The sequence below is a fragment of the Rhododendron vialii genome, chromosome 9a (assembly GCF_030253575.1).
Source record: "Rhododendron vialii isolate Sample 1 chromosome 9a, ASM3025357v1".
Lineage (NCBI taxonomy): Eukaryota > Viridiplantae > Streptophyta > Magnoliopsida > Ericales > Ericaceae > Rhododendron > Rhododendron vialii.
Window position 1 is genome coordinate 34,592,688 of NC_080565.1, and position 19,630 is coordinate 34,612,317.

The 19,630-nt window shown below is 35.3% G+C and overlaps 1 protein-coding gene across 1 annotated transcript; it reads right to left on the reverse strand.

The window, feature by feature from the left end:
* Positions 1–5,041: 5,041 nt before the first annotated feature.
* LOC131300731 (caffeoylshikimate esterase-like) lies at positions 5,042–8,912 on the reverse strand. Its single transcript, XM_058326696.1, has 2 exons — positions 8,307–8,912; positions 5,042–5,557 (listed from the first exon to the last, which is right to left on the reverse strand). The coding sequence occupies exons 1-2, from the start codon at positions 8,883–8,885 to the stop codon at positions 5,150–5,152; spliced, it is 987 nt and encodes a 328-aa protein (XP_058182679.1). The 5' UTR covers positions 8,886–8,912; the 3' UTR covers positions 5,042–5,149.
* Positions 8,913–19,630: the final 10,718 nt, after the last annotated feature.

The following is a 19,630-nucleotide window of genomic DNA, read 5'->3' on the forward strand; positions in this document are numbered from 1 at the left end:
GGGTGCCACGGCCCCGCGTTGTTTCGGATTTTTTTTAAAAACAATAATTAAAATTAAAATTAATTATTTTTTGTTTGTTTGTTAAAAACACATAGATATCGTATTTTGTATTGAGTGTTATTTTAGGCATTTAAATTCTATAAAAATGTGTTCATTTTAGGTTCTCAAACCCAATTTCTCTCTCTGTGCTACGGTCTCCCATAAGTTTTCTCTTCAATTATTTATCTCATTCCTCTTTTTATCTCTCTCTACTTACTATCCAAAAAATCTCCCTCAAAACCTAGACTGAACAAACTATTAGATTTCCGAACCTTGAAATTTCAAAATCTTGTTCATAGTTCGGCCTCCACATTTACGAAATTCTATTTCCGTCCCTGTTAACAAGAGTGATTACCAAAGAAGTAAGTATTTAGTATGATCCTCAAGTTCAGGGCTGCTGGTGTTGCATTTGAATAAGGTGAGATTGTGAAGGAAATGGAAGAAGTATTATAGAAAGCAGGGATGTAACTGGAAATTTTGCAAAACTTGGTTGCGATTAGGAATTTTAGCATTGGGTCATTAATCTTGATGGTATATATCGTCAGCAAAGCCGCTAACTTGATGAGATCTTTCCTCCGTGCCCAATATGACTTCTGGAATGGGTACATCACATCTTAATGTGCACAACCCACATCGGGGGCGTCTATTATTGGTAAACGTACGGGAATTTGATCGGACCAAGTGTTCTGCAGTCGAAGGAGGATGGACAAGAATCAGAAGAGTGAAGAACCGGGCGGGAGATGAGAGACAAGAAAGAAAGCTAGTACTCCCTCCGTCCCAATTTACTTGTTATTTTTTGGAGTTCGTGCCACTTTTCAATTAATTGTATATTGTAATTTATAATGTTTTAAGTGATTTCGAAAACATTGAATTATAGAATACATCGAGATTTATCAAACAAGATTCATATTGGATATAAAATTTATTACCACTTTAGAGATATTACTGTACTAATTTTTTAATCCAGTTATAATAGAAGTAGGACAAGTAAATTTGGACGGAGAAAGTAAAAAAGAAGTAAAGCCCATTTTTAATTCCCAGATTAGCACGACTGAACAAACCCTAAGAGGAACGAGATTCTTTTTGTACAAAGGATTGTTTGGATTTTAAGGTTGACATGCCAGTTGACTTGGGAATGTTGTAATAGGAGGACTTGCCAAAGTCGTCGGAAAAAAGAGGAGTCCTACGGAGAAATTTTTCGGTGCCGGATGGGTATATTCTATGTTGTAGTTCGAATTGAAATTCTCTCTCTCCTCTCATTTCAACACTCTCTCTCTCTCTTTTCTCTCCGAACCCGAACTGTCCAAAAACGCAATGAATGACTTGGATGCACTGAGCGGGCACCACGTGGTACTCACCCGACACTGAATTTTTTTTCTCTTCTACAGGCAAACCATTTGGGAAACAACATTTGCACACAGTATTGTGTGAGATTCACTTCAGAGTCTCATACAAATAATCGGAACTGCTCAATTCGTTTAAAATATCTCTTTATGAATATCTTTAAAAAATAAGTATGGTGGAATATTGGTAAGGGCTTGATCGATTCTTTGCTCAATTTTGTCAAAAAATCTGTCAGGAAATTAAGTGAAGAATCGATCAACCCGTACAAATATCCGACTGAGCTAAGTTTTCACAAGGGCCTCTATGAATACATTATAAATAAATTTAACGATTTTGATTATTTATGTGAAACCCCAAAATAGACAGTACACAATGCAGTGCACACCCGAAATGGTATATATACCTGTAAAAAGAGGGCTTTCTGTTTTGGGGGTGGGGGCTAATTTCTTCTTCTACATTGGAATGGTCGGTAGGAAAAAAGACTCCATTTGGTGGGAGTTTCCTGCTCTCCTTCCGCATTGACGGACGCGGGGCTCTGCTGCCCACACCTCACACACATCTCACACGGTACCGTTTTGGAAAGGAAAGAAAAAACAAAACTCTCTGTTTGCAATTTTATGAAGTAGAAACGTGATTATGAAAGTCATAGAGTTAAAATTTAATTATGTTTCTTTAGAATAATATGATCAGAATAATAAGATCTTCGCGTCAATTCAAACAGATTGAAAATTGGAGCACTTAAATTTTTAATCGTATTTTTTAATATATAAACGGTCTAAAAAAATTAAGTGCGCTAATTTTTAATTCGTTTGAACAAATACGAAGATCTTATTATTCTGATTATATTATTCTAAAGAGATATAATTAATTTTTGTCTATAGGGCTCTCATAATCACGTTTCTGATCTACAGAATTCTAAATAAAGAGTATATACTTAATTATGAGAACCCTAGAGACAAAAATTAATTATGATACTTTAGAATAATATGATTAGAATAATAAGATCTTCGCACTTGTTCAAACGAATTAAAATTTGGGGTACTTAATTTTTTTAGACCGTTTATATATTAAAAAATATGATTAAAAAATCAAGTGCTCCAATTTTCAATCCGTTTGAATTGACACGAAGATCTTATTATTCTGATTATATTATTCTAAAGAGACATAATTAAATTTTAACTCTGAGACTCTCATAATTACGTTTCTACTCTATTGGATTGCAAACGAAAAATTTAATTTTTTTTTCCTTCCCAAAACGGTGCCGTGTGAGGTGTGGGCAGGAGCTGCTGCACATGATGGGCAGCAGAGCCCCGCGTCCCGCGTGGACCCACCACCACAATATCGTCCTTGACCCGTTGACTCTTCTCTCTCTCTCTCCTTCCGCAATGACCCACCACCACAATTCGACCTTGACCCATTGACTCTTCTCTCTCTCTCTCTCTCTCTCCTGCTCTCCTCCCGCATCGACCCACCACCACAATATCGACCTTGACCCATTGCCTCCTCTCTCTCTCTCTCTCACAATCAATCAGTTTGTAACTTGAATTACACAGAAAAGTCAAAGGAGTCTATTGTGGAAAAATCTGGAGAGAGATCCTAAAGTGACTGGATGGGAGTCAAGGTCATAGAAAATCACTTGCCAAATTGATTCACAACCATATGTTTCTGTCATCAAAAGTTGACACATCATCTTTTGGTTATCCATTTAAAGGATTGCTATCACTTTTTCAACTTATGAAAATTTAAAAATTGTTACACAAAAAACAATTTTTTTAAAACAAATTTTTTTTTTTGATCAATTTAAAACAATTTTCAAACTAATAAAAACAGGTTATTAAGAAAAGAGAATAGTTTTTTGAAAACTTTGATTTAAAAAAAATAGTTTTTGGAAAAAAAAATTTGAAAAAAAAGTTTTATCAAAAATACAGTTTTAATAAAAAAAAGAGTTTTTGCAAAAAAATAAAAACTTTTTTTAAAAGTATTTTACATAGAAAGATGTTGAAAATGGAATAAAGAAGGTTTTTGTGTAATGATGGTGAACTTGATTGAGAAAATGTGAGGACAACTAAATTTGGTTATTGGCAAAGGTTGTTAGTTTTGATTATCCAAGAGCCAAAATTTAATGAGTTGCTAAGAGGTTGATAAATTTAATTATTTCAATGTGAGCTTTTTTTTGAGCAAATCTTGCTAACCTTAACATTTTGGTTTTGATTATACCACTGTGGGCAATGGCGGAGCTATGTTGGACCCCCCTCCAACCCCAGCTCCCCGAGCGTCCAAGTTTTAAAATTTTATTTTTGTATATACCCGATTTTGAATATTTTTGATAATTATTCGCGTATAGCTACTAAAAATCTTAATAATTTTGGTTCGATTTGATAAAAAATTATTTATTTTACATTCTCATTTCTCAATTTCTTCCATGAATAAAAAATAAGCATGTGATAGTTGAAATAGGCTAAAGAATCATTTCAATATACAAATGTAATGGATTGGGAAACAAAAACCTTATGATATAATAAGTATACATTCCGATAAAAAATATATGTCCGTTAAACTGGCCCCTCCGAGGTCATGGAATCCTGGCTCCACCCTCCGCCACTGAGCGGAAAGCATGAAAACGTCTTCGAAACACACACATATCAAACTACTAAAATTTGCTAGAAAGAGAATTGAGAGTGCAAGGGGAGTAATGAGTATGACTCTATGAGAATTGAGATCGAGCAAGAGCGCATGAAATTTTAAAGAATTACATGACTAAATGTGTACCATCCAAAGCTCAATAATTTTTTGATGAGAAGTCAAAGATAAATTCTTACTATATGCAGTGTTGATGAGTATGAATTTTTATCACTTACGCCGAGCGCTACGGATATGACAAGTGGCCAGTGCTCGATAGGGCTTGTGCTGGTAGGCAGGCTTGCGCGGTAAAAAAACATATGAAACGGTTGAGTCATCCCGCATATCATGCCAAAAATATATCATTCTCCCATTCAGAAATGATTGAGTGATCCTGCATATTATGCCAAAAATCATTCTCCCATGCATGAGACAGGGTTGCCGGTTATAACCCCTCACATGATCTCATAACTTCCCATGACCAACCTCCACTTCTACCATCCCAGGATGCAAGGTATATATAAATAGACGAAGGAAAGGAGAAGATGAGGTAGACACTTATCTCCCTCTTTTATAATACTTTCTCCCTATCGTTCTCCAACTAATTTGATCGTCAGAGGGTCCATGACCGGAAACACCACCGATTCGATCTCTTGGACTTGATTTTGCAAGAAAGCCTTTTCAAAGGACCTCGACATGATAATTCGGACTCAGCAAAAGCCCCGTCGAAGTGCTCGGATCAACCGTCCATATTTTGACATCAACATGCAATATATCTAAAATACAAGTACATCGCAATGTTTTGTTGCTAAGCAAGTCCCTAGTTTGTCAACACTTATGAAAACATTTTGCCCAACCAAAATAAATTTTGCATGTGATGAATGTGGAAAAAGCATTTTAATTTGTATGCAAAGAAAATTATACTAGAAAGTGAAAATGAATAAAAGTGAAGTGAATGAAAATAAAGTGCAAAGAATTTTGAAAAACATTCAGAATATTCCTTCGGTCAAAATAATTCAGAATAAAATAAACCAGCCCAAATAATAACCAATCTTAAATAAAATACTCAATCACAGTTCAAATTCTGGAAAACATTTATTATGTATGAAACCAAACCACCTAGGCCAACTACACTCCGGCGGTTGCTTCATCCTTCGGCCTTCCCGTCGCCTCTTTCGGCGGCGCGTTCAGCCCTAGTCCTCAGCCACTCAACCACCTCTCCAAACACCAAATCAACACTCTCATCCGGCTCACCGATCAATTGGTGCCACATCCCTGGGTAAATACGGATAGTCTTATCCTTGCTTGCCGCTTTCTCGTACAACTCCTCCGCGCACGCCGGGTCACAGATGACGTCGCCGCCGCCGTGAATGATCAGAAAGGGCATGTCCACTTTGGCGAATTTCGATTGCACCTCTCTGCACACCCTGACGAGCTCGCGCGCCGTGGCGGCTCGCGGCCACGAGTTGTTTCGCCGCGGCGTGACCATGGCCAGCCTCCGCTTCCACTCCACCTTGAACGACACGTCAGGAATTGACCCGCGTGTGGGGACCACCTGTTGAGGATTTGGAGACTAATTAATCATTTTCCAACTTACTATCATATCAATATATAAATCAATACTTGATTGAAAAGAATGCATTACAAGGCTAGGGTTTCTCTTTCTCCCACCACCAATCGTGCAGTGCCATATAAGCAGGTATAATTGGTGTTGTGGTGGAGTGTCGTGTGCCGAGCATTATTATTTACATATCTTATTGACCGTACGAGATTGAGATTTTGGGTCTCTACGTGTGGACACCTACTATTGTGGAGTTGGAAACTAGGCCCCAATGTTTCTTAAATTTTTGTTTCGTTATTAATTTTGTCTCTTTTTGAGTGTTTCTTAGATTCACGATAATTTTTTTTTGGATTGACCAATCACAAGAGAGTGTAACAAGTAAAAAATTACGACAAAAAATAGTTCAGTAAAAGTGAAAAAGATACCGAACATTTGACTCTTTTTTGTCTTTAGAGTTGTTTTATATGAATTTTTTTCAACTGTCGTCAACATTTTAATACTTTTCTGATTTTTCTCATCGAAGCAAATAATAGATTAAAAATATTACGATGAGAAGCTAAACAAATTGATAGAAACAGTAAATAATACTGATAAATATGCCAGAGTAAAAATTTAGGAATCCCTAATTGCTCAGAAAATTGTCATGTACTCCTATAATAATTGACAGTAACTATACTACGGGCGGTTCCGGGGACCCTTAAAAAAACCTCCAAATCTTAATCTCATAGTTCCCAATCAAATTTTGATGATCCAAGCCGCTCAATGTGTTCAGAATGTGATTTTAAGGGTGCCCATGAGAAACTGGCAAAAAACACTAATCGGGAAGAGCTTGATTTGAGCAGTTTTTTTATTGAACTGTTCAATAAAATTCAATAAAAAACTGTTTGGATGAAGCCCTTCCCGGTCATTTTTTGGCTGATATCTCACGGACACCCTTAAACTCACGTTCTGATTACATTGAGCGGCTCGTATCATCAAAATTCGATCGGAAACTTGGGGTGGGGGGGCGGGGGGTTGGTTTAAGGGTCTCCGGAACCGCTCCGATATATATATCAAGCAATACTTTATCGATTGAAAAAAAAAAAAATCAAGCAATACTTGATTGAAACGCATCTATAACAAAATGATTAAAAGCCATGTTTGAAGTAAAGGCCGTTACATATACTTACTATAGTAATGCATCACTAGTTATGTGGCTTAATTTTTGGATGTGATTTATCAATGTATCAATCGCTGTCGGCCCGATATATATATATGACCTACCACCATTATCATTACGTGTCAGTGATATTTCAAATTCTAATTCTAACTCAAACCAAGAAGGAAAAGAAAATTGGACGTTACGCCCCAGGTTTTTGGGCTTTGCCCTCTAGGTCTATATCCAACTTTTGATTGGAACTCTCCTCCCATTTTTTCCTTAATAAAATTTATTTTTCCAAATAAAAAAAAAAGAAAGAAAGTAAGAAAGAAAGAAAATTGAGCGTGACAGTGTGAGACCGGTGAGGGACAAAAGTTTTTTTGTAAGGTGGATGAAAAATTGATTTGTTTTTCTTCGTGCAAGTTTTAACGTACGTATTTGTTGCTCGAGAAATTGTAATCCTGCAAATCTATTATGTCCACATATATTGTGTGGTGGACGAAAAATGTAGTTACAAAATCTATCTCCATTTGGTTAGAAATGTCATGGAAAGTTCATATTATGAGAGAAAAATTGATATCCGTGATTTGGAAGGATTCCCTAAATCTCGGTTAGGAATACTCCATTTGTCCTTATTTGTTTATTCAATCTCGAATTTTTAACTTTAAAAAAAAATCAAATCTAATTTATTAATTTAAAAATTTACATAATTATATCCATCGATGACAAATAAATCTTGACGGAAGGAAGGAGTATAATTTAAAACCACAAAGGATAGGAGAAGTCTAATTCGAAGGGAAAATAACATAGGTACTGATAGTTTTGTAGGGAAAACGTACTGACAGGTCATGCTGGGCCGTCTCTGGCCGCCGGACGGCCGATCAGAGCCGTCCAAAATAAATAAAAAAATAAACCGAGAGGGCCTGCATTGGAATCAATGGCATTCAATGTGTGTAAGGTGCTTGATCTAAATCATATTTTTCGTGTATAGATCAAGCACGAAAAATATGGTGTTTAGATCAAGTACCTTATACACATTAAATGCCGTTGATTCCATGTGGGCCCCCTTGGATTTTTTTTATAGAATTTTTGGACGGCTCGGATTGGCCATCCGGTGGCCGGAAATGGCTCGGCACAACAGGTCGGTACAGTTTTCCTGCAAAGCTATCGGTACTGATAGCAATTCTCAATTCGAAGATATGAAAAACCTTGTTTCCGGCTATGCTGTAAACACTATCGTGACCGTCCAAAAGTGTTTTGGACAGTCCGAATATTAATAATACAATTTCAAGAAAGAGTTAAACTTTCCTTCGGAAAAATTTTACTAAAATCCAAACAGTGTAGAACACTTTTGGACCGCTGTGATTGGTTGGTGTTATAAATAGGTAAACAACTTGTTTACAACACAGCCAGAAACAAGACAATCTCTATGATTATATCTTTGCAATTCAACTTATCTCGAAATTCACAATTTCGGACATAACTGTATTCGGAGTCGTTCGATATACAATACACATTAGTTCACATTCATCAAACGGTTCCGGACACAATTGTGATTTAAAGTTGTGTATGTAAACTTATTCTTTAAATTCCAAAAAAAACCACCTGCCACGTCGGCACCACCGCCGCAATAGCCGACAAGAAGTGCTCCAACGGCCACGGCGGCTTGAACTTGTCGCTGATCCCACACATCGCGCCGTTAAGCACGAGCCCCTCGTAAGCCCGGCCGCGACGGAGCGCGATCAGCAAAACGATCGCACCGCCGAGCGACTCCCCGTAGAGGAACGAGGGAAGCGACGGCGGGTAGCGGGCGCGGAAGGAGTCGAAGAAGGAGACGCAGTCGTCGACGACGGGGCCGATGTCGGGGATGTGGTTGGAGAGGCCGTCGGAGAGGCCGTGGCCCTGGTGGTCGATGGCGCACGTGGCGAAACCCGACTTGGCGAAGAGGATGGCGGTGAGGTTGAGCATCCAGCTGGTCTGGCCGGTGAAGCCGTGGACGACGGCGACGGTGGCGGTGGTCTCGGCCGGGGGGAGCGGGGCCCAGGACTGGGTGAAGAGCTTCATGCCCCTGGAGTTGGTGATGTACTCGGAGGAGTGAGTCACCGAGTGGCGGGCGTGGAACTCGGATGGACTCAGTGAGCCGAAGGGGCTGGTATCGTTGGCCTCCGATATTGGGTGCGCCATTTTCTGATGTGCTCAGAGAGTAGAGACGGGGAAGGAGATTTATACGTACAAGGATCCGGGGGGACTCGGGAAAAGTTCCTGTCCAGTTTGCTCTCATCTAGTCCCGTCCAGTTTTTTTATTTTTGTGGGCCCATCCTTGGCTTACAATGATGATCGAAACCGTTCATCTTATAGAGCTCGTCCAGTTCTATTAGTATAGAAAAATTCAAGTTCATCGGATACCGATCAATAGCTTGTTGGAACAAGTTTATCTTGAAACGAATGTATCGTGCACACTAAACTGAAACCATTTGTTTTGAAGATAAATGTGTTTTTCAAGTCATTGATCAGTATCCAATCAACTTGAACTTTTAAATGCTTAAAGAACTCGACGAGCTATGTATGATGAACGGTTCCAATCATCATTGTAAATCCGAAATGGGCCAACAAAAATAAAAAAATCCGGATGAGACTGGATGAAAGCAAACTAGACAGGGACTAAAGTCTGATTGGGGGAGCCTGAAGTGACCTCCATGCTATCTGAGCCATTCATCTCGGCAATTTATAATTGGAATATTTAAATATACATCATCTTTATTCATGCCATGTAAGAATTCAACCCGCCTTTTTTTCATACTTATGTTTTCATCCTTTTAGTTTATGAATTACCTTTCTTACCATTTTCACTATGATATACATATATTATGTTATATTGGTTTCCTAATTTAGTTGGATTGGATTGGATTGTTTTCCCAATTTAGTGGGATTCGATTGTTTTCTCAATTTAGTGGGATTGGATTGTATTATTTTCCTAATTTAATGGGATTTGATAAATTTCAAAATGATTGATTACTTCTTCTTTTTTCACCATGGAATGTATTTGAGGAATTGATATTTTTAGGAATATAACATGATAAGTTAATTATATCTTTGCATTTTTTTTTTATTCTTCGAGTTGGCCAACGGAACATGGCTAAATTACCATAAAAAATATATATAAAATCACATCCTTAAACCATTACATGGTTAAATTACCATAACATTACATGGTTAAATTACCATGATATTACATGGGATGTAAATTACTTATGATTACTGATTACTTATGATTACATTCTTGGCCCATATAGACAAAAATTTTGGGATGAAAATTACTTATGATTACATCCTAAAATTCTCGGCCTATATAGACAAGAATTTTGGGATGTAAATTACTTATAATTACATTCTAAAAATTCTCGGCCTATATAGACAAGAATTTTGGAATGAAAATTACTTATGATTACATCCTAAAATTCTTGGCCTGTATAGACAAGAATTTTGGGATGAAAATTTCTTATGATTACATCCTAAAATTATGGGCCTGTATAGATAATAATTTTGGGATGAAAATTACTTATGATTACATCCTAAAATTCTGAGCTTGTATAGACAATAATTTTGGGATGACAATTACTTATGATTACATCCTAAAATTCTCGGTCACTATAGACAAGAATTTTGGGATGAAAATTACTTATGATTACATCCTAAAATTCTCGATCTCTATAGACAAAAATTTTGGGATGAAAATTACTTATGATTTCATCCTAAAATTCTTGGCCTTTATAGACAAGAATTTTGGGATGAAAATTACTTATGATTACATCCTAAAATTCTTAGCCTATATAGACGAGAATTGACAAGAATTTTGGGATGTAAACATAAGTATTTGTACATTTCAAACTATCCTTATATGAATTGGTCTGTGCAGCGGCCTAAGAAATTTCGCTGGACTAATTTCATGGTAAACGGTCCAAATAATTAACCATGAAATAGTTTCATGGTAAACAGTACAAATAATTAACCATAAAATAATAGGAACATATAGATATATTTCACGATAAATGCTACAAATAATTTACCAAGAAATCGAAAAGCTTGTATTACATATATGGTTTAAAATATATACATTTATACAATTAACAACACTCGAAAGGCAATATCGGTATTAAAAGTATGAGAATGACGAAATCATAAGTTGCTGAAAAGGACATGATGAATTCATAAGTGAAAATGGCAATAAGTACGAATTTTTAAGTTTCCCTTAATAATTCAAATTCGATGTAGTACTCTTACTGGTCAAACTTAATTCTTACTGATAAGAGTTAACAAATCTGATTCATCAATTGCGAAAATAGACGATTGGATGTTGCATACAAGATGCACTACAGGCTCTGTGAGTCCTTTGTAAAAAGGGCTTTGATATGTGTAATCATTTTTTAGGATCTTGTGCACCTCGGTATAGTGCGCGTGTAGTGCGGCACACGAGTCGTCGATTTCATTAATCAACGATTTTGTTGTGTTCTTTAATTTTAACCGGTAATACATATCTTGTACCGGTAAAAAATTGTTTTTTTACAACATGACAATCATTTTGTAGCTCTAGATGTCATTACGCAAAAAAATTAGATCGGCCAGAAATCGAATATTGCGCAACTCAACCAATTGATTACGATGTATAAAAAAAAAAAAAGCAATTGATTAATGAGAAGAATGTTAATGATTCATTTTCCTTGAGAATTGTGTAGCTTTAATTTCGCTGCCGATAATTGATAAATTTGATTTTTTTTTTTTTGCATGAAAATATAATGTGCGTGTTGAAACCTACAAAACCTACAAAATTAATGTTTCGGATTGTCAAAATATGTTGTGAAACTCAATCATAGTAGGCCATATATAGTAGTATAATCAAAAATCAATTATTTTTAAAATTAACAATATCGGTGTAAAAGATGGCTCACGATGGTATAATCAAACGAGATTGAATTCTTTCCACTGCCGGTGGAAAACTCCACTTTTTCACCACCACCTTTTCGATCCTACCGTGTGTTTATTGTTAATTTGAACCGTTCATCTTGTAAACCCCACATAATAGTATATCTATACAAAATAAACTTGATAAGACATTGATAGAATTATCAAAAAATAAATTTTGCTTTGTAAAATTAACAGTTTATCTTTATTATTATTGATAGAAATCAGATTGTTCATTTTATAAACCAAAATTCAAAATTTGATATATTTATCGACTTCTGATCAAACTGATTTTTTGCATGGCAATACTATATTGCAAGTCTTAAAATATGAACGGTTCAGATTACAAGAATCGACACTCGGTGGGGTCCATAATATGCGGTAGTGGAAAAGTGGGTTTTACTGTACACCGGCGGTGGATAAAAAAATTTCTCCAATCAAACTTAGCAGCATCCTTAGAAATAATCAAATTTTGGGCTTTAGATAACCAAAACTACCAACCTTTTTCAATAATCAAATTTTGTGGATCTCATACCACATAAGTTAACATGTTCAAAATTTGTATACACGCGTGTTTCAATTGGTATTTTCTTCTTCTTTTCTTCGCCTGCTCTATATCTTTTTCACTTCATCAACAAATTTTTTTTTTCTTTCCCTCCAAAAGTGAAGCTCATATCTCTCACTGATCTACAATTTAAATTATTCAATCTATCGTCGCCAGATTAAGGTATTTCACTTTTCTTTCCCATTTCTATTTTATTCATTTTTCGTTCCTCCCCTGTGGTTGAGTACATGAAGAACCTTGCATTTTTTTCTAAATTCAAAAACACATCTATTTTTTTTTTTTTTTGAAAGATTAAGAGAGTGGTGGATTTGTGATAGTATTAGTTTGGTTAGATAGGCTACAGGAATAGGGAAAAAAAAAGTTTTAGCGTTGTTTTGATAGAGAACACTAGGAAGAACAAAGGGAGAGAGAGTGTGAGTGAAATTGTAGTGGACCATTTATTGTGGTTATGGACTAGAAGTGACCACTATGGATCTCAACATTGTTAAGCTTAGAAACCTCTTAAATGAATAATCAAAAGCCGATGTGTCAACTTTTGATTATTTATTTTTTATTATACCACTGTGGATGACCTTAAATGAGGTGTTTGAAAGATTTGTAAACAGAGAATCACCCTTTAATGGAAGTATCTTTAATGGGATGTTAGCGAGAGGGAAGATTTTCAACAATCACCACACATAAAATGCAAACTCAGTAACACACATTAAAGAATGAGCTACATACATGCGTCAGAATGGTTTAGTTGTAGTTATATCTTTTTTTGTCATAAGGTTGATTCTTGTTTTTCCATTCAATGGACCTGACAGGGAACTTCCAAGTCTCTCAACAAGAAGCTCGTGCATTTCATTTCTTTTTTTAAAGGATATATATACACTTGACCAGCCAACTCGATCCTCCCCTTGCTTTTTAACGTGACCTTTTTGATTGGGTTTGTGGAGTAGTTTTTGGGGGCCAGCGCCTACCATGCACACACGCGATATCCCGTCGGCTATTTCAATTCAACCGCCCAAACGTGTTTAGGACGGTCCGGATTTTAGAGAGAGAGAGAGAGAGAGGAGAGAGAGTAGTGGGGTGAGGGGAGAGATAGAATAAATCTGGACTGTCAAAAACACGTTTGGACGGTTGAGATCGCTGGCGGATACTGCCACGTGCCACTCGCTCGACACCCAACTGGGAGAAGATCAAATTAGGGAAATAAATATTGCAGATCACTACAATTTATGCGCTTGATTTTGAATAGCACATCACGTTACCGTAACAGACATATCCACCTCCTATTTGGAGTAATTACCTTCTTCTTTTTTTCCTTTTTCTTTTTTTTCTTTTATTGGGAATCTGGCTGGGATCAATGCCAAATTTGCCAACCTGAACACAAAACATATATCGTATTTATTGATTACGAAACTTATGCGTAGGAGGTTAATAGTAATATAAATAGAAGGCTAGGGCATAATGGTCAAAATCAAAGTTAAAATTAATCTACTACTCTTATACTTCCAAACGCTATTTTGCTGTAAAATTTTATTCCACTCATGTTATCCAAACATTTTCGCAAGTTGTGATTATAATCCAAAATTTGTATTTACAAATTGATATATGTGATCTAGAAAAAATTGGCTCCCAAATATCCCCAGTATCTTTGTACTATGTGTTTTTTTACCCCATAGATAATCTCACAAAATTTCAATTTGTAGTGTTTTTTTTTTTTTTTTTTTGGCTTATTTAAATTTGTAAAATAACTTTTTCAAAAAATGCACTTAATTCAAGAGTGTTTTTATTGAATGATGACTAAGATTATATAGACATTTACTTGATAATAAGATATTCTACACCTTATTTCACAAAAATAAAAATAAGAAATCTGTACTTTTATTTTTAGTTATCAAAAACTGCACCAAATACATGTCCAAGTTATTTTAAGTGTTTAATTGAAATAATCTTAGGCCCCGTTCCAGAAACCTTCTGAAAAAATAAGTAGCTTATTTCACATTTTCACACTAAAAAATAATGCAAATGAAAAATAAATTTTTTTATTTTTTTTTGCACAGTATAAAAGATCTTGATGAGATCTATCAAACAAGATCCATATTAGTAGAAAAATTATTTGCGTAAACATATTATTTTTGAGTTTAAAATTATCTTTTTAAAAAATAAATCCTTATTTATGGTTCTGGAACGGAACCTTAAACTAATAATGTTAGTATAATTGGCGTTTTTTGTATTTTGTCAAAATCATTGGAGTCTGCATTGAAAAAAAATCGGGTCCAGACACTAGGTCCGGACGCAGTTGGTGGCAGTAACAAGCCCGGAAAAGTGGGAACCGGCCCAACTTGTCATTTGATGAATTTTGGGCTGCAAAAAAACAACTTTTGAGCCAGTTTTCTGGGCTTTTTTGTCTGTTTTTTTTTTTTTCACTCAAAGGCCCACTGTGCAATGCAATCTTTATTGCATTAAAATTCTGTGTGAAGAAGAGAGAGGTGAAAGAGAAAACGCATTCTCCATAAAGAGCCTAATACATGAGGGGATTTATCCAGGGGAATGATTTTAATACTTCATTTTTATCAAATGGCAGTCCCTTCTTTGTTTTTATTCACGTGGAAATATCAAATTGCTATTCATATGGAAAAAGTGATTCAAGAGGTAAGGATAATTTAGTAATTTCACATAAAAAAGAAAAAAAAAGAAAGTGACAATGGATAAAAAAGGAAAGTCATTTTCTTATATTTATTAGGGGAGATCTGCAACATATGCTCTATATCTCTTAGAAAAATGATTTAAGGTATCGGAGACTTTAGAGTTGTGAGTATTTATGTAACGACCCGATTTCTCGGAATATTAATAAAATATTTAAAAGACAATTTTTCCATAAGGACTTCATAGATTTAATACATCACCATTCCAAAAGCAGATTTCATCATATTGCAACCATATTAAAATAAGTTTAAGTTGCCGAATTTGTCAAAATGTTATAATTCACAAATTAATAAACTTTGAAGCTTTCAAAATAAAGTTGACTTAAATTAATCAAAGCGACTAAGCATACGAAAACAAGGGTTCTTTGGCTCCCTCCTTAGCAGTGTTGACTTCAGCCAGATTGTATAGCACTTCTGTTCTGTCTTCGGTGCCTAGCGTTTGAAGACCAGGGCAATGTAGTACAGTGAGCGAAAACTCTCAATAGTCAAAATCCACCCGAAAATCCTTAACTTATAAGCAGCAGGACATATAAAATAATTGAAATGAATTGAAACATAACATAAAGAGAGAACAATTAAATATTTCATTACTCTTCTTCCACTTATGTGAAATCTCCCGCGCAAGGCACAGGTGTGATCTGATGACCCTTTTTCAGATCCGGATGAAAAATACCCAAGTTATATACCAGGATATTTCATCCGCGACCATAAGTTCGGATAAAACTTCACCGGGTGAGCACAAGCACACTCTGTCTCGGGTTGTGACAAAAGCACAATACCACCCTTATGTCCCGTCCCATTTCCGAGAGTCGATCACCACTATACTGTACCCAGAGTTTTGTAAATCAACACTTCCAACTAATCCACCACCAATCATCCTCCAACAATACATTTCCATGGGTTCCAAAATCACAGCCTCTCACATTATTTCATTTTTCATTAATCATATTTTCATGTCTAAGATGATAAATCCATACATCGCAACCAACCCGGGAACCTAATTGTCCAATCTACAAGTATAATACAGTAAAATAACCAGCACTTCAACATTTCAACGAAACATGCTAAAAACATTTAATTGTGCGATAAAAAAACTAATCATGGGATTGGAATTATTTAAAAAAACTAATTCGATTCCTCTCGTTTTTCCTTTCATTTTTCGGAAAAAAAATCTACGTCTACTCTAAATCATTTTGGAGTGTTGACGGCATTATAATAATTCACATTTGCTACAAAAACTAGGATTGAACCGGAAACTTTAACTTTAGGGCTTACAATATTAGATTCTAATACACTCAGGTTGGATTTATAAACTAACCTAACTTGAGGGGCTAAACTGTAATTATTCCAAAACCCATTTCAAATTCCAGTGGCTGTTTTACGTCGGAAAAAAGTGGTTTCGGCCGGACTCGAACGGCGATGTTGGGTTCGAAAACAAATATACAATTACACCAAAACGCTAAAATCAATATAGAAACACGATATATACGTAAGGAGGTGAGTTCCGAACTACCTCTTGTCCGGCGAACGGGGTTCGGAGAGATTTCGGTGGCGGGGCGGAGCTCGGCTGAGATGAGGATGAGCACGGCAGTGGTGGTGCTGTTCCGTGGTGGCTGTACTGGTCGGCAGCTGGTGAGGAGCTCAGGTGGTGGTGCTCGGTGATGATGGTGGAAACCGACGGTGATGGTGGGATCCGGCGGGTGGTTCAGCTCCGGTTCCTCCTCTCTCGCTGCTCAGCCTGCTCCTATGTGTGTGTGTGTTTTGCCGAAAGAAAATGGGGAAGTAGAGAATTCGTTGAGTTTTGATTTGAGGAGAGAATGAGGAAGTGGAATGATAAATGGTAGTAGGTTTAGAGTTATAGCATATATGTGTTGTCGAGTTTTGGAAGGAGGAGGAGGAGGAGGAGGTAATTTTCTTCTTCTTTATCTCCCTTCAGCTGAATAATTGGGAATGGGGGTGGGTTTGGTTTGGTTTTTGTTGGAAAAGAGATGATGGAGTGTGGGGAAGAGTGAGATGTGAGGGGAGGTAATGGGGATGGGGCTGCCAAAAATGCTACATCCACGACTGATATCTTGTGCAATTAATTCTAATCGTCCAGATATATTTGAATGGTTTGGATTAAAAATAATTTGTTAACGATTTATGACTGATCATAAATGAAATAAATTTTGACAATTAATTACAATAATAGACGATCATAGATTGATTGTGTAAAGAGTTTTGCACGACTGTTGTGTGTGTAGCATTATTTATGGGGCTGCTGCAAAATGCAGATGAGAGGGTGGTGGTTCGACTGATTTTAGGGGAAAAGGAAATGTGATAGGTAGTGAGGTGATGGTGGAGTATAAGGTTGGGTTTAATTAGGAAAGTTTAGGGTCCTCAATTACCTAGATAATTATACAAATTAGATTAATTAGACAACTTATCCTAATTAATTAATGAGGGCTGCTTTTTTTTCCCGACACCCCACCCCCGGCCCCACACCCCATTTCCCATATTACCCCCTCCCCTCCCCCCGTTTTACTTCTCCTGCTCCTCCCACCTCCCACCTTCCATTTACTTTTTTTTTTCCCTCCCTTCTTCTCCTGCTTCCCCCTTCCGCCCATTTACTTTTCTTTTTCTTTTTTCCTCTTTATTTTCTTTTTGTTTTTTTTCGGCTGGATTTTTTTTTCCGTTTTTTTTCTCTTTATTTCCTTTTATTTCCTTCCATTTTGAATCTTTTTTTTTTATTTTTCAATTATTTTCTTTATTTGTTTCTTTTCCCATTTACCTCCCTTCTTATTTTTTTTTGGTTAACTCAAATTCTATTTTCAATTAAGATTACAATTAGTGTTCGGGAACTAATTACGAAATGTATTTTGCAAACGACATACTAATCCAAAATACAAATGTTATATTTAGGATTACTTTTTTTTAACTATAGTACAATTTAATAAATTTGTTAACTATTATTTAGTATAAATCCTCTTAACTGATTCAGTAGTATGTTGCTTCAAATCACGTCTCTACTCCATAGGATTGCAAATGGCTGGTTTCTATTTTTTTTTATAACTAAAACGGAAACGTTTTAGGGGCTTCGTAGGGGCTACTGTGCCAATGAGGGCAGTTGAGCCCCCGGGTCCCCCCTACTTTTTAATTTATTTTTTTATTTAATTACTTATACCTTATTTATTTAATTTCTATAAATACACCATTTGTATATTTAAAAATATAATTCAAGAATTAAGTGCTTTAATTTTCAATTCAGTTAAATCAAAGCAAAAATCGTTTTTATTATTATTTTATTTTAAATGGTCATAATGAATTTTTTGGTTTAAGGCATTTCAACAAATACCTTAAGACTCATTATTTAGTTTCAAAACTCTCTTAAGGTATCCATTGAAAGGCCTTGGAGTCAAAAATTTATTAGGACCATTTAAGATGAAATGATCAGAAAAATAACAACTTTGCACCGGTTCAAACGGATTGAAAATTGAAACACTTATTTTAGTAACTATATTTTTTAATCTATAAAGGACAAAAAAATAAAAATAAAACAGTCGGATAAACATGATCAATTGAAACACTTTTTTTTTCTCTCAATTACTTTACAAAGCCTAGAATTAGACTTGATTCTATTATTAAAGAGAAAAAAAAATTCAAACTGGAAAGAAAAAAAAGGAAATAAAATGAAAAAAAAAACGAAACTGAAAATAAAATGAAAAAAAAAAACGAAACTGAAACTGAAAAGAAAAGGAACAAAAAGAAGAAGAACCAAACGGTAAAGAAAGAAAGAAAGAAAAGGGCGAGAGAGAGAGAGAGAGAGAGAGAGAGAGAGAGAGAGAGGGGGGGGGGGCGAGGTATAATGGGAAAAGGGAGGTGGGGCCGGGGGTGTGTGTCGGGGGGATTAGCAATTTTCTTAATTAATAATTTAAGAGTAAGATCACTAAATTTTATTTGAAAAAAATAGGGTCAAAATTTGGATCGTTACAATTTATATGCTTAGACATTTTTCATTCTATTTTATAATATAAATTTTGATTAAATAGTAAAATTCAAAAGCTAAACATTATGTTGCGGACCCCATCCTACGTGTCTAGTATCTCATTTTTAATTGATAAGAAGGATTAGGTATTATATTTAATTAAATAAAACTTAATACTCCAATATTATAATCACTGATCGTGCATCACACAAAAAAAGTGTTTGCTGATAAAAAAAAGAAGGAAAGCGCTACTCCATATTTTACTTTGTTAGTACATTTTTAAACTAGAATCGTTAGTAATTCCGAAAAAACAACATTTCAAGTTTATTTTTTTCTATTTCAAATATCAGAAAAACAAATTATTTTCTATGTAGTATTTTAATTTAAATATTAATAAAAATTTAAAAGTTTATTTTGACCAGAAATGAAATCGGAAAATCATTTTAAATAAAGCTATTTTGACACTTCTCTATTTGTTAACATCACTTTTTTTTTGTTTTTATCAAGATGAATTTATTAAAACGCCATTGCATTTTATGATGCTAGCTTTTTTTTACTTTTCAAATATAAGGGTGTTTTAATAAATTTATCCTAATAAAATAAAAATAAGAATGACATTAACAAATAGATGGATGAGAAAATCAGCTGCATTAAATAAATATAATAGCGGATAATTTTTGGCACCAGATACCCCGTATCATATTATGGTCACGACAAAAACAATACCCCACCTACCTCCTTCATCTCC